This window comes from Periplaneta americana, chromosome 16 (assembly GCF_040183065.1).
Source record: "Periplaneta americana isolate PAMFEO1 chromosome 16, P.americana_PAMFEO1_priV1, whole genome shotgun sequence".
Classification (NCBI taxonomy): domain Eukaryota; kingdom Metazoa; phylum Arthropoda; class Insecta; order Blattodea; family Blattidae; genus Periplaneta; species Periplaneta americana.
Window position 1 is genome coordinate 138,114,726 of NC_091132.1, and position 16,022 is coordinate 138,130,747.

Below are 16,022 nucleotides of genomic sequence, written 5' to 3' on the forward strand. Positions count from 1 at the left end.
CTTCTGACTGTACTCTTGAATACCATTCAAGCTCTCTCGTGACCTTTTCTGTCACCTGCTCTTCCTTATCGCATTGTTTCATTCGCATTCCTTCTGTCGGTATTCCCTGTTTGCAAGACTTATAGTAATAAAATAGTGAAGTACAAAGCATACAATGAACACAGTATTTTTAGTTACACAGAGTAGGGAAAAATATGATTATATATATAGCTCAAGTTATCACATTATAGATATACCTTTATCGGGAAATATGAAAACAGAAAGATAAAATTAGTTAAATATCACTAGAATATGAAAAAAAGATGTGAATACGTGGAAACATGCAATACAACACTTGTCATAATAGTAAGTTAGTTTGCCAACTCGTCATAAAATAATTTTACAACTTGGATGTGAAAGATTTCAATGTTCGGCAGCCCTTGACTTCAGGCAGCAGGGAGTTTCAGTGAACAGAGGTAGCAACAGTGAAAGGTGAGGAATACAGAGATGATATGTGGAGTGGATTTCTAGCATGTTATCGCGTTGTGATCGAGTATTAATATTATGATAACAAGAGAGAGACTATGAAAATAAGTGAATAAAGAAGAGGGGGATGAAGTGTGCATAATTCGATATGAGAAAGAAAGCAAGTGCAGATTTCTCCTCTCATGTAACCTTAACCATGATAACTTCTCGAAAGAAGGTGAGATATTACAACAACAAACATAATTTAAAACTAGTAGAATCAGTGATCCAAATCATGCATTTGAAAATTTTTCTGCACACTTCGAAACTCTACCATAGCCATCTAAATGTTTCCTTAAACACGTATCAAAGTCACCCCTCGAGTTTAAAGTCACCCCAGTTGACCATAAAAGAAAAAAACGATCCAAAAGCTAATTATCTATAAGTACTGGTTTTGGTTTTTCATGAAATTAATGTTTTAAAATATTCTGATTATTATTCCTACTGTGGAAACACTTAGAAAAAGTAAGTGGAAAACAACAGTAGTCTAGATTTAACTTATTATATTTACGTACTTATGGATATCGGCCGATTGGAAGTGGTCAGCCATTGTGTGTTTGATATTTATAACAGGACAGGAACCGTTCGGCTCTGGTGCATATGCTGACATCTTATGCAGTGCTGGTGTGATCCTTACATGAATTTATTTTTGCGTGTACAGTCCAGATTAAATCAAGCAATTCTCTTCATGCTCTGGTTACACATCTTGCATATACGAACGTTAGGTTTTCATTAACCAAGTCCGCGCAAGATTCCGTCGCGAGCCGCACGCGTATAAATCGATGTTTGATGACGTCACATTAATTCGATTATTTTCATTTTGAGATTAGCTCAGGTTATGGAAGGAGCATGTACCAGTAGTTCTACATCTCGTGATGGTGGTTTGTGTGAGGTTGTATTTAGGGATGTCAGATATTTAGCAGAGTAATGTTAATGTTCAAGAGGGCATATCCCGATCGTGAATGCATGCATTTTTTTTTTCATGGATCCACGTCCTCATTAATGTGAGGTAAGTGATCGTAGTTTGTTATTTACTGAACTGTTTCGTCGTTGACTTAGGTTAGGTTAGACTATATTAATTTTAAAAGACATAATTTATATGACCCGATAAGCATAAATATTGCAAATGAATGTATCTATATTTGTTTACTTCCATCAAATTACTTATCTTTTATTATAAACCATCAAGACTATATTAGCTTAGGAATATTAAGTTGATCGTTATTATAAATTGAAATGTAACTTTGAAGTTATCTATATTTAAAGTGTTTTGTTTTTGGAAATTTTTTGTGTTTTGAATTTACTTGCGAATTTTGGGTGGGAAATCGCAATAAGCAGAACGTAGAAGCTCCGCCCACCACTCCTTCCACTTTTCCCCTACTAACTCGCCAGACATTCTACATTAGTAGTGTCAAGAGTTGTAAGCTCCAATACCGGTTGTGGAGCTAGATCCCAGCTTGAATTTGCTTATGTCTGTGGAAACACCGGAGCACGCAACCAGTCTAGTGGAGTGCGAGTGTTGTGTCGAATGCACATTTCATGTGGATGGGGATAACTTCCCCTACTGGCGTTCTCTTTATTGCGATTTATCCAATTTGGGAGTTTTTAGATTTTTTTTTTAAGTTATTTCAAATAAGTTATTAATGTTTTCCGCTCATTTTTCTTAGCATTTTCATGTTTGAGGCAAAAATCGGGTGTTTTTGGAATGTATTTTTCTCGAAAAGATAGAACCAGTTGATCTGCATATTTACCATACAAACTAATTGCAATTTCTTACGAAAGAGTAAAGTAAACCCACATTTTCACACATATGCCATTGAGTACAAAAGAGGCATATGTGAGGCAACGGTATATTACAGTTAATTACCATGATTTCAAATAATACTGTTCAGTTCTAATGCCTTCATCCCTTTGCGAGTAAGAATGATTAAGTAAAATGAAACAAGGATAAAAAGGTGGACGATACTACGATGGAAAGTTATGTCATGGAAGAGTGGGAGGACAACGTCTGATTTTAAGTTTATGGGTTAAATGAGGGGATAGCTAAGTAACATTAAGCCGAGGTATGTGACAAGGTTAGGTGAGGTGATTATTTGTAATATGAGGCCGAGGAATTGTATGACATCATACCTTTCCATCGTATCTTTAAAATTACCAATATTCGTAACTGGACAACATATGAGCCAAGAAGTTCATACTAAACTAGCGCTGAGATCGTTCCCTTTGTACTCAGCTTATATACCTTGCATGTACGAATCTCACAGGTTAGGTTTGGTTAGTTTAGGTTTTTGTTATGCCTTGCGTACATCGTCAACTGCATCTCCACAAAAATCCCTTATAAATTAGATTTTTTAAAATGTAACACCCGGAAAACTGATGATGTGCAGCATGATAAGATGATGAACCCGCTTGCATCCTACCGAAATAGACCGATGACTCCTACCTAACCTTCTCACTGACAGTAAGTTGTCACTAGGACTGTGGAAGATGAAACAAGGGATAACTCCAGAACACGGATTGCACCCTTCTGTTCGGTAATTTATATTTAAAGATTACAAAAATACATATTTAATTTTCAAATAATCACACGACACTTACCCCGAAACTGAACCTAACGTAGCATCCATTTATCTTTGCATAAATAAAACGCCCATTCCCAAACGAACCAAAACTTGCCGCATTACCGTCCGTTTTTTTAAAGAGCGTCAGTAAAGCGCTTCATGGCTTTGCTGCAGCTAGCCGTGCGTTTTTTTAAAGCGCTTCATGCCATTGCTGCAGCAAAATGAGGGTCGAAAAAAAACTTAAGTAGGTCAACTGACTGCAAAATGGTGGACAATTAATATTGGCTTCTATTTCTGCCGTAATAAATTTAACCCTAAAAGAACCGAACATGTTAAATAGTTTCGACTTCCATGATAATGACATGGAATTATTATTACTAGACGATTTTGACAATAATAAACGTTGCAAAAGACCAAAACACACATTCCGCCATGATGGATCGTGCTCGTAAAGCGAAGTTTTGATTTGCTGCACGCTTGCTACAGCGCTGCTGCAGCGACGATGAAGCAAATGTAATAAAAGAACGGTCTTGCTGCAGCGCTTTACGTCTTGCTTTAAAAAAAAAACCCACGGTTACTACTATAAAAACACCTGAGGAACGATGTACCCTTACCCTACAGAAAATTCTCTAACTGAAAGAAAAAGGAGGGAAGTTTTAAACAAAATTCCCTATGTTTAAAAGTGAAATTCCTACAAAGACGTTGTAGTTATATATCTAGACACACAATTGGCGCTGATGTCGTGTACAAATTTGAAACCTCTCGCGCAGGTTCGCGCGACGCCATGTCTGGGGAGTAGAAGCACTTTATCAAGCATCAACACATGGAGATTCACGTGTTCATTTGTGTTGTTTACTTTCAATAGTGTGTTGATTTGTGTTGTCTACTTTTAATAGTGCATTAAAGTTAAAGTTAACAGCAAGTTTAGTTTTTAGCCATTGATGAAGTGCATTAATAGTCATTTATAATAATAAAATTAGTGTATTTTAAAAATGCGTAATGTCTTCGAAGTGTGAATGTGTTCCTACAACTTAGAGATGCACTTTCCTAACGTGTAGATGTTATTAATTGAATTTAATTGGGTGACTAGTGCCATTCTTTATGGTGAATTCGTGTACAACGTTTAATTGTACGTATACATACAAGGAAGGATCTGGAAGCACTTTATCAACCGTTGCTTACGAGATTATACAAGCTGGCGCATAGAGCTTGAAAAACGAGTCTGAAGTGGTTCCCTCGTAATGCCAATTCCGCCGCTCGGAGCGCTGTTCTGCCCTATATATTCATAGCAGAACACGGGTACTGTGGTGAAATATGGCCATTTTTGTTAAAAAAAAATAATTTTTTTTCTTACATTAAAATATTCTCCATGTCCTTTTTAACAAGTGTGGTAAGTTTGGTGACCTTTGCGCAACTCGAACACCTGTTATTACAGCCATTTTTAAATGCCTGCATTGCTCAAGAGCCACACCCCCGTCCTTTAAAATCTCCTGCTCCCTCCTGGAGTAGGAACACAGTTTAGGGATGGAATTTTCTACGTTTTTCTTTGAACTTTGTGTTTCATTATCTACTGAGACACTGCAGTTGTTCAAATAGTTCCAAACTATTCCCTAGATGTCTCTGAATCCGACTTTCAATTTTTTTAGAACCTTTCATAAACTCTTTCTTGAAAACATGTTTTCATGGTGACCACAACAAATGCAGTAGGAAATATGAGTACAGAAAGCGACTCATTCCGTTTGTAAACATTGCCATGTGCTATTTACTGTCTGGAGGTTATATGTTTTGCAAAGTAATTTAGTTTAGTTCTCAATTCTAGAACTTTTATTTCCTAGTTTTTACATTTATACAGTTTAGTTATTTCGTATTGCGCATTATATTTTAGGTAGAATAGATATACTTTAGTTAGGGTATTTTTTTAGTGTAGACCATCATTAATAATGCCTAGGAAGAAGCTGCATACAATTAAAAGTGCAGGTGTTTCAAAACTGCAAAAAAAGAAGTTGGCTAAGGCAAGGATTCAGGCAAGATGGAAAAAAAGTGATGTGGTAAGTACAGCTGAATCTGTTCAAGAGGAACATCCAGTGTTAGATACTATGCCTACATCACAACCAGGTCCATTTGGTGACTGTGACGATACAAATGTAAGATTACGTTCCCTGGAAGACAATGTAGATAGTGTATGTTGTGAGCCAGACAATTCTCCAAGTTACGTTATAGTAAATCTGAAGTGTTTAGATGAACTTTTGCATAATATATCTTGTGACATGTGTGGGAACAAAACACTAGCTTTCCATACAAGAGATTTCCAAGGTTTTGCTTGCAGAATTTCCATGAAATGTACAACTTGTGATGGTGAGAAAAGTTCAGTATTGACATCGAATAGAGTGGTAAATAGTGAATCATCGACTAGGGCACCATTTGACATAAACAGGAGAGTAGTCCAGGCATTTACAAATATTGGGAGAGGGCATTCAGCAATTGAACAGTTTTCAGCAGTGCTAAATGTGAACAGTATATCACTGTCTTCTTACAATGAGCACTTAAAAATTATTACTGCAACAAACACTACAGTAGCCCAAAATTCAATGCATGCAATTAGGGAAGAGGTAAAAACTGTATATAGGGAGAAAAACATAACAGATGACAATAGAAATGAGCCAGTGGATATTGCTGTAAGCTTCGATGGCTCTTGGCACAAGAGGGGACACACATCCTTGTATGGTGTCGGTTTTATAATAGATATTCTCACTGGTTATGTTGTTGACTATGCTGTAATATCTAAATACTGCCATGCATGTCAACTAGCTACAAAAGATCTTGGTGTTGATTCCCCTGAGTTCAGTATATGGAAACTAGGTCATAAATCAGAGTGTCAACAAAATTATAGTGGATCGTCTGGTGGAATGGAGGCATTTGCTGCAGAGTTACTGTGGAAGAGATCTACAGATTATGGACTGAGATACACCACCCTGTTGTCAGATGGCGACAGCAAAACTTTCAACCATCTTCAAAATGTAAAGATTTATGGCCCTATTAAATTGGTGAAGGAGGAGTGTGTGAATCATGTGTCAAAACGACTAGGTACAGGGCTGAGACAAGTTGCCAAAGAATTTAAATTGGGAGGTAAAAAGCCAGGGAGTCTTACAAATGTTACAATTCAGAAACTCACCCGCTATTATGGAAATGCCATACGAGAAAACACTAATGATGTTACAGCAATGAGAACAGCAGTACTGGCCACTTTACACCACTGTTCCTCAACTGATGCGAATCCCTTCCACTCAAAATGCCCTGCTGGCCCTGAAAGTTGGTGCTTTTACAACAAAGCTGTGGCTATGGGAACACAACCCGGCACGCACCGACAACATATTCACACACCAATCTCTCCATTTGTCTTGGAGAAAATTATTCCTCTTTATCAGAAGCTGGCATCAACTGACATCCTGGAAAGGTGTATGAGGGGAAAAACACAGAATGCCAATGAATGTCTCCACAGCATGGTGTGGAACAAGTGCCCAAAGGAAAATTTCGTATCGAAAAGGAAAATTGACATAGCTGTAGCCATTGCAGTCAGTGAATTTAATCATGGATACAGCAAAACTATGACAAGAATTCTTCAGCAAGCTGGTGTTTCTCCTGGTCATCAAGGGATGAAGACTAGTATTGCTCGGGACAGGAGACGCGTCAGGAACAGAATCCTACGTTCGACTCAGAAGTTCCAGCACTACCGAAAACAGGTGAAGATGGCCAAAATAAGAGCAGAAGGAGCCCTTAAGCAGCAGGAAGGATGTAGTTATGCTTCAGGAGGATTCTAGCAAGGTCAGACTTCAAAACATAACCTTCTAGCTATTTCTGATGAGATAATCACTAACTAAACTTTCAACTTGGATTATCTGTAAATTTAATTTTTCTCATTTTTCAATATTGGGATTCATTTTATTCTTTATTGCCTTGGACTAGATGCATGAAATTTGGCACACACGATCAATATTATGTTATGCAATAACTCAAGTATTCATTTTGTTCTGTCTAACACCAGATCGGAGATATGATTATTTTAGTATTGTATGTAATTTTTAATTCGAATATTTGTACTGTAATGAAAGATAAAAATTTTTTCTGGCTAAAAAAAGTGATGTTAACGAACAATAATCAAGGAGTGCATAGACCCATGTTGTCTCTATATTTTGAGCACAAAAACATGTCATCACAATTTCAGATACACATGCAAAATAATTCCCAAGATTTTATATAATTTATATGAAAATATTTTTTTAACGGCACAATTCTTAACCAATCATTCTGAAAATTTAAACACATAAGTAAGTCTATGAGAGTTGTTTGTGGTAAAAAAATGGAACGAAAATATCCATAGGTTTCTGAGATATAAATTTCACCGCAGTATCCCCTTAAAAGACATTGACATTTGGGACATTTAAAGATCTCATCATTGCTTATTAAATGCTTCGTACAATATTTTATGGACAATAGACGTAATTTGCAAACTTCTACTCCTCAATTATATTACAATAAAAGGCTGTCATTCTTGATATTAAAACATATTACATATAAACTGAGGGACTGTCTGCTCTGTACTTCAGTTCATACACCAAACATTTCCGGAAATAAATTAACTTGACATCTTACATATACGCACTATAGCCTACCCTTTTCACCTAATATTATTAATATTGTTATTAAATAAGATATTGCAACTAATTAAGGTACTGCATTATCTTTAATTTCCTTGAATTCATAATTACGCATTTGCAAGAAGGCCTAACTTTTCCCTCTCTTTTTAAAAAAAATACGGACGTCACAATAACTGAGAAGTATAATTATTGCGCGATTTTTTCTTGCAGTGGTGAAAACATTTCTATAGGCCTACTGATTAATCTACTGAGCATAGTAATAGTAAACGCTGTAGTATTTTAGTGCGTGTACGCCTACTTAGCTCTTGTAAAACGAAATTTTCACTTTCACTTTCAACGGAACACTCACTTATATTCAGTTCTTGTATCTTGCAGTAAATTATCCATTTGTGATCATCTTTCCAATATAACCTCCCATTGAAGCGACCACTTAAAATCATGAGCTAGAATTTATTATTTTAAAAACATTTCCACGTACATACTGTTATAATTGTTATGAACCACAATACAAAAGACAACACTGTGAAATTGGATTAATTTACCAAGATCAACATCAATACCGGTAGTATAAAATCACATATAGGCCTAGGCTATATTATTTCATTACTTTATGGTATTAATTAGAATTAATTTTGAAGAATTTACAAATATGCTGAAATAATTTATGACACCTCTTATAGAAATGTAAAAATATGTATGTACATTTTGAAACAATGGGTATAGCACCACTTGAAAATGTTGAGCATTTTAACAGTAACTTGTAAATTGTTCCATCACGTTGTCTATAGTGTTCATTTATTGTAGCACTTTTAGAACGAACGTGGTTCACATACATAAGAAGAAATGACGATGGAATGAGTCGAACACATACAGTTTTCTTTAATTTTTAGCAAATGATGAAGTTGAATATATACTGTTACTTCATATCCTAACATAAGTAGAGTTGCCACCATAGATGTAACACCTGAAATGAATATAAAATAAATTAATGTATTGGTAATGATCAGGGAACGGATTTATATGGACTAAAAATATATGAAATATGTAAATATATATGTAGTTATTTTTACCAAAATATGGAATTAAATATGGATTTTTACCAAAATATGGAATTAAATATGGACTTAAAATTATAAAAAAATGACTATGTACGTTAAATATTGGTACATTTTAATCAAACTAAACAAAAAATATAATGGACGTACCTTATCTTCCAATGTAGTTTCAACAAAACACAATTTTTATTGTCTGTTACCATAACAATAGGTTACAAACATTTCTTTCAAGTGCTGAAAAGTGAATCTTCTTCTATTGTCTCTGAGGATAGATTTATACTGACTAAAAGAGCGTTCGACGTCACAAGAAGTAACTGGTACATAATTCAATTTCACAATGTCTGCTGGGGATAAGTCCAAGTTAATCTTCACTGTTGATTCACCACTCATCACAGCAACAACCTTTTGTAGTTCTTCATATCCAGGGTTTTTTGAAAGTACAGTGTCCACCTTAGCTCTTACTGCATCTGCAACTTTACCTCTACCACGATTCAGTTGTTCCACAGTACTATTTATAATTTCAAAACTTTCAGATAGTGAAAGGTGCCTATTTTGGAGACTTTTGAGCGTTTTTATGATGCATGAAAATGTATGCTGAATGTGAGCTAAGTCATTCTTCACACTTATGTCACAGGTAACTGTTTTCGCAGTATCAATTGAGACTGCATCTTCAGAGTCCAATGCAAGGAGAACATTGTTAATAGAGTCTATATGTTCGGCATAATATTCAACTGCTTCTAGCCATGTACCCCATCTAGTTAAAATTGGCTTTGGTGGCAATGGAATTTCAGGGTACATTTCTTTCAACACGTTAACTCTACTGGGAGCTTTGAGAAATACTTTTTTCACTGATGAAATCAACAAATCTACTTTAGGGAAATTGTCTCTGACCACTTCTGCCACACGATGAAATGCATGCGCCACACAAGTAAAATGAGTCAATTTAGGATATACAACAGATAATGCTTGTCCAGCTTTGACCATATAAGGGGCAGCATCGCTAATAAAGAATAACACATTATCGTACATAATACCCTTTGGCCACAGGATACCCATAGCTTCGTTGAACAGTTTAACTATAGTTTTGTTATTGCACTTTTCTAGAACATCACAATGTAAAAGAATTCGTTCAGAATATTGTTCACTTAACAAACCGATAACTACATTACCAACAAGTCTACCTTCTTTGTCGGGAGTCTCATCAATGGAAACCCAAATTGAACTATCTTTAATTTCATCTCTTATCTTCTGTATTGTCTCATCGTAGATGGATGGAGCATACGTCTTCCTAAGTGTTGACTCATCCGGGATTGTATGTTGAGTATATTTTTCAAGGAATTCCCTGAAGACCTTATTCTTTAGTTTGTAGAGAGGAATATCAGCAGAGATGAGAGAACGGCACAGGTCGATGTTAAACTCAGATCTTACATTCGATGTTGTTGGTTGTGTTAAAAACAATTGTCTCTGCTTGGAATTTAGTTGTTTGTTGGCCTGATGTTTACTAGTTGTAATGTGTTGTTGCACCAGGAACTTTTGTGTAGATGATACTGCACACTGACACAAATTACAAAATAATATTTTATTGTCAGTTGATAAACCATCTTCTTTAAATTCTGAAATGTAACTTGTTAGTTTTGATTTTAAATTGACTGAATGACGTACTTTTGGCATATTTACCGTCTTTATAGTATGATTTACAAAACTGAACCTATGTGTACTCTGACTGGCATTTAACTGTTGAGCTGCACAACTGAAGTCTGTTAAAAATTTTAAATTAAATTAATACAGTTTTGTAACTTACTTTCCCATTGTTGATAGGACTGCTAATTTTCAAATAACTCTGATGTTAAAGGGATTACTGAACATGTGTTTAAATCTCTATTGTTGAAATGTATTTTTAAAAGTTAATGGAATTTTGTTTTGTTTTATTGTTAAACCTAATATAATATGGACTGTTTTATATGAAATATGGAAAATATATGGAAATTAACGAAAATATGTACTAAACTCTAAAATATGGAAAAATATGGAAAATAAAAGTAGGATTTTTCAACCCTACACATTGTGAAACATAAAGATAATGCAAAATATAAATTATATTAGCTTTATAAGTAAATATGTATTTACATATAAATCCTTTCCCTGGTAATGATACAAGAATAAAAATAAATTAGGCTAGACATAACCACACAAAATTACAAACACATGCTAAAACAAAAAAAAAAAACTTTACGTATCCGTATATAATAAAACTAGATATTCCAGATATAATTTGTTTCACACGATAACTTTACGTATCCGTATATAATAAAACTAGATATTCCAGATATAATTTGTTTCACACGATAACCACCTCAGCCTATTTCGGCAGCAGCCATTATTAGTTACAGTTTGAGGTGCATTACCTAATCTCATAATAACCTTGTTAAGTTCTCTAACCTAATTCACTGATAATTACGTAACAATACACAGGTCTACAATACAGACAAATACACACTAATTACCTAATAAGTACAGCATGAAGATAATTCATTACTTTTGTCGGTATTTTCTAAAAGAGAAAGGGAAAACAGTAACAACATTATCTTCAATGTTTACATCACGTCGTTCACATTTTCATTAGGCCTATATCAGTAATGCTTGGTAAGTGAAACAATGCATGAAATTATTTTACATTTCGGGTCACATCATTCGAGAGTCGGAAAATGCAATTCGCCACTTTTAACATAGCATTGCTTGTTATATGAGAGAACTTTGACATTTACCTTAACCTATAAAGATACGACCTGTTGGTACCGAGTTCTTCACATAGCAAAACACAGACAATTTTCGAATATAACTTAGCTGAACAAACTTCAAATAACACTGTAATATGCTTGGCATATTTATAATATTCGTACTCAATCAGTAATGCACAATTAATCGAACTATTTTCACGATGCATAATGCTTTGTAATGGTACTATTCATCATTTCATAGGGCAGAGAGGCGAACCTAGCGGCAGAAATTGTCATGACTCACAGAGACCTACTCTCGATCGTGCTATGCGCCAGCTTGTGTAATCCCGTAAGCAACGTTATCAACACATGGAGATTCACGTGTTCATTTGTGTTTACTTTTAATAATGTGTTAATTTGTTTTTTTTTATAGTGCATTAAATTTAAAGTTAATAGGAAGTTCAGTTTTTTAGTCAGTGATGGAGTACATTAATAGTCGTTTCTAACAATTAGTGTATTTTAAAAATGCGTAATATCTTCGAAGTGTGAATGTCTTCCTACAAGTTAGAATACACGTTGCTTACACGTTGCTAACGTGTATGTTTGTTATTGTTTAATAAGTAAATTTGAGTGTGCCGTTCACTATGGTGAATTCGTGTGCAGCGTTTAATTGTACATACACGTACAAGAAAAGATCTAGAATTTCTCTGCACAAGTAAGTACAGTAATATAATTACCGTACAATTTATTTCTTGCTTGCTTAGCCTAGTTGGACATGTACCGACATAATAGATACAGACGAAGACGAATATCTAACACAAAAAAGCGTTGTTCTGAATATTAGGTTTTCAAAATACCACTAATAAACTTGTTTAAACTTATAACTTAGTGCTACTAATTACTAATTCAAAATTTGTTTGACAGAGTAATTAATGCCTGTAAGGTATATTTTATAGTCCTACTACTACTATGATAATAAGCTAATGAATGGTACTTACGCCAATATTTTCAAAATAAAACAATAGGCTTACATATTTTTTTTTACAGGTATGGAAGCAGAGATATTAATATTTGTAGACGTGTTAAATTGACCATAATGACCATATATACATAAAGATCAGATGTCACCATACACCTAAAAGTTCTAACATGAATTTACATAAATTTGTAAGAAATTTAAGGAAGTCCATCTTATTAATTAAGAATCAATAGGTAAGCTCTTATTCTGTACACTAGGCCTAAAATTCATATAGCCTATAAGTGTTCAAGTACCTATATTTGACGGAGTAATTCCTGCATGTAAAGTTTATTTTATATTACTATGATAATAAGCTAATGAATGGTATTTATATCTTAAAACTAGAACATTAGTGTACATGTTTTTATTTTACAGATGTATTATACTATACAACATGAAAGCAGATCAAATTGTTCGTGTCTCCTCTACATCAAAGGAAACATATGTGCATAGTAGGATATATATTGTTTTATGTAATGTACAATACATAGCTGGCAGTGTTTTACGAATAACAGGTAATAGACTACTAATACATAAATTTATTTTCACCTGAACTGGCTTACAATATGCATTTGTATTTTTTATTCGCTCTAAAAGATGTCAAATAACTACAACGTCTTTGATAATTATCAAATTGTTTCCGTCATCTTTCGTTTCACGTCATACTAACGGTAACTTGAATTATGTCCACAACGTAGTCGCTTTAAATCTCAACAGGATTTTGTTTCATTTGGTTACTCCGATTGGTTTATAAAATATAAAAAACATATTATTTTAAACTTTAAATATGGGATATGCGGATGTCTGCTAGCCGGCGCTCTCCCCAAACATGGCGGCGGGCGCAAGCTTCAATTTGTCCCGACTCTAAACTTCTGCGCAGCCTGGGCTGTAGGGGCTCGGCTACAAGACGCAATGCCGAACATAGACTTATTAAATAACCGCTAGACCGTTCACTGGCGCTAGTGTTATGCTCCCAAATTGAACAGCCAACGGGCGGCCATTTATTTGGTTGAGGTGAATAAATATGGTTCGTTCGTGTGCTGTTTTTAATTGCAGGAATGCACACGGATGTAAAGATAAAGAAGGAAGGAATGTTACATTTCACCGATTAGTTAATCTTTAATTTCTACGACGATTTTTGCTACGTATTATGTTACACTAGACAAACTATTGTACTTATACGACTGTTTATGCTTCAGGTTTCCTCTGAGTAAAGATTCCCTTAACCGAAAGTGGATAGGTGCAATCCGCAGAGAGAACTTCTACCCTACAATGAATCATGCTATGTGTTCAACTCATTTCGAAGATAGTTGTTACCTTTCAAGCTACGTTATTACCACAGTCTAGTATATACAGTCACGAAGCTCAATACTTAGGCCGTGTCTCAAAGCTACATTTTCAGCTGAAGTGAACTAGATTGTTCACTAAATAGCCGGATGTGACGTCAGAAGTCATGATCCAAAGCTACATAATGCATAGCAATCAAGTCCATAGTAGCTAGTAAACGAAAATGCTTGCTTGCTTGTTGACTTGTTCACTAAACAAACATGGATACCGCATCAGCAATTGGGGTTATTAAATCTGAAAATGCTTTGGAAGTGAAATAATGTAAATATAATGTAGAATAACGTTAACTTTGAACACTGGCATTTTTAGTATATTCTGTACAATGTTTTAAACATTATTGTAATATATTAAGTCCTCATCTTTCCCACATAATTCGTAATGAAACTGCATTAGGACACTGCCTTCTTAATTTAGTGCTGCACCGCGATGTCATGGTTTTTAGAAAAATAAACTATGAAGAAGGCCGTGTTTCAAGCATACATGTCCAAAGCTCCCTAGTGTGTAGTTTACAAGTCACCTAGTTGCTAGTCACTAGTGTGTAGTATGGACTTGAGCTTTGAGACACGGCCTTAGTAAATATGCATCCATAGATAGTTGCTAACCACTAGGATCGCTAATATCACCTCATTACATACAATTTGAAATAGTATCGGCACAGTCTATTGTTCCTAGCACCCTCACAACTCAAGCTTCGTGACTGTATATACTAGACTGTGTTATCATAAACATTGTTATTGTCCTTCATCCACTCTATATCCTTCATTTTCTTCAAACAGCTGTTGTTTCAGTGCATACATGAATAATTATATAAATTATAAAAAGTTAATTTTTTAGTATGACTGATTTAAAGTACCGGTAACTCTTGTCTTAGTTACGGATTAATGAAACAGTTTCCTATACTACTACTACTACTACTACTACTACTACTACTACTACTACTACTACTACTACTACTACTACTACTACCACCACCACCACCACCACCACCACCACCACCACTACTACTACTACTACTACTACTACTACTAATTTATTTATTATTAATATTTGTGTGCTGAACAACAGCCAGAGGCCAATTATAGTTCAGCACAATACACAAACAGAAGATACAAAGGTGCAAAAACAAAATAAATAATATCTTAAATAAACAAAAACATACATAAATAAAATTGAGAACAAGAACAGTAAATACTAATAATCAAAACGAAACTAGACCTTAAAAGGATCTAAATTGTGTCCATGCAAATTGGCATATTTTATGCATCTACAGACTGGAGAAAGTGCAGTTGCATCCTGCTCTCTGCGACCATAAGAACATCTCCGCAACACTTAACATTTTGTCGCATCTAGCTACTATCTAATATGGAATTCCACACAGATAACAACTCGACAACTACAACTGTTTTATAATTTTTTAAAACTTCTTTTGTAATAATTTTAACATTAACAATTTTAACATTTGAATTTGGCTTATACAGTCAGTTTTGTATAGTAATGTAATTATTGCCGTAAAACTAATGTCTTATACAGATTCATGTTATTTGATATTATTTGGGTTTATTTGTATTGTAATATATGTGTTCCTTTATCATGCATATGGGCAAAAATGGTTCTGATGATGGCTCAATAGAGCCGAAAACGTTAAATTCAAAATATATGTAACTAATTATTGTTAAACCAATAAATTTGTTAATAAGGATAAGCACAGACTGCATATGAAATAAAACTTTGATTGTTATTAATAATAAACTAGCTTTTCGGTCCCATCATGCCTTTTAAAAATGATTAATACCTTAAGGAACAGTAAATATCTTATCTAAAGTTATTTTATTATTGTCAGCTCAGCTGAGAGGGGGAGCTCTTCACAATTCTGTATGTTTATACTGTAATATAGCCAAGCCTTTAACGATAGCAAGGCTGGGTAAGGCAGTAAACTTTATGACAGTAAACAGATGGCAGGAGACAAAATATAGAAGAGAAAAATAATCAGTCAGGGTTTTAATTTCATGGAGTGGCTTGACTTTTATACAATATTAGTGACAGCAAAGATCGCGTAATATATAAGAAGTGTTTAAATCCATTTGACCTTCCTAATCACGCTTTTAAAAAGAAAAATACACTAAGACGAGTAAGTCGCGATTTATTGATAAAGCTCAATTTAAAGG

The 16,022-nt window shown here is 34.5% G+C and overlaps 1 protein-coding gene and 1 long non-coding RNA gene across 7 annotated transcripts in view; one reads left to right on the top strand and one right to left on the bottom strand.

Annotated features, from left to right (window-relative positions):
- LOC138691259 (DNA oxidative demethylase ALKBH2-like) overlaps positions 1-11,734 on the bottom strand; it is a 34,326-nt gene extending 22,592 nt beyond the window's left edge. For 2 of the 4 annotated variants that reach the window (XM_069813085.1, XM_069813086.1), the window contains exon 1: positions 11,541-11,734. In XM_069813085.1, the coding sequence (XP_069669186.1) occupies positions 11,541-11,719 (179 nt within the window). In that variant the 5' untranslated portion in view covers positions 11,720-11,734. Of the gene's footprint in view, positions 1-1,019; positions 1,358-3,102; positions 3,520-11,540 lie in introns of those variants that run through there. The other 2 variants (XM_069813088.1, XM_069813087.1) reach the window with 2 other exon arrangements.
- Positions 1,355-15,612, top strand: LOC138691260 (uncharacterized). Of its 3 annotated transcripts, none has more exons than XR_011329785.1 (3): positions 1,355-1,513; positions 12,540-12,704; positions 12,886-15,612. It is a non-coding gene; the product is annotated as an uncharacterized lncRNA (long non-coding RNA). The 3 variants fall into 3 exon arrangements; XR_011329784.1 differs by lacking the exon at positions 1,355-1,513 and adding an exon at positions 6,744-6,887; XR_011329783.1 differs by lacking the exon at positions 1,355-1,513 and adding an exon at positions 11,858-12,207.
- Positions 15,613-16,022: the final 410 nt, after the last annotated feature.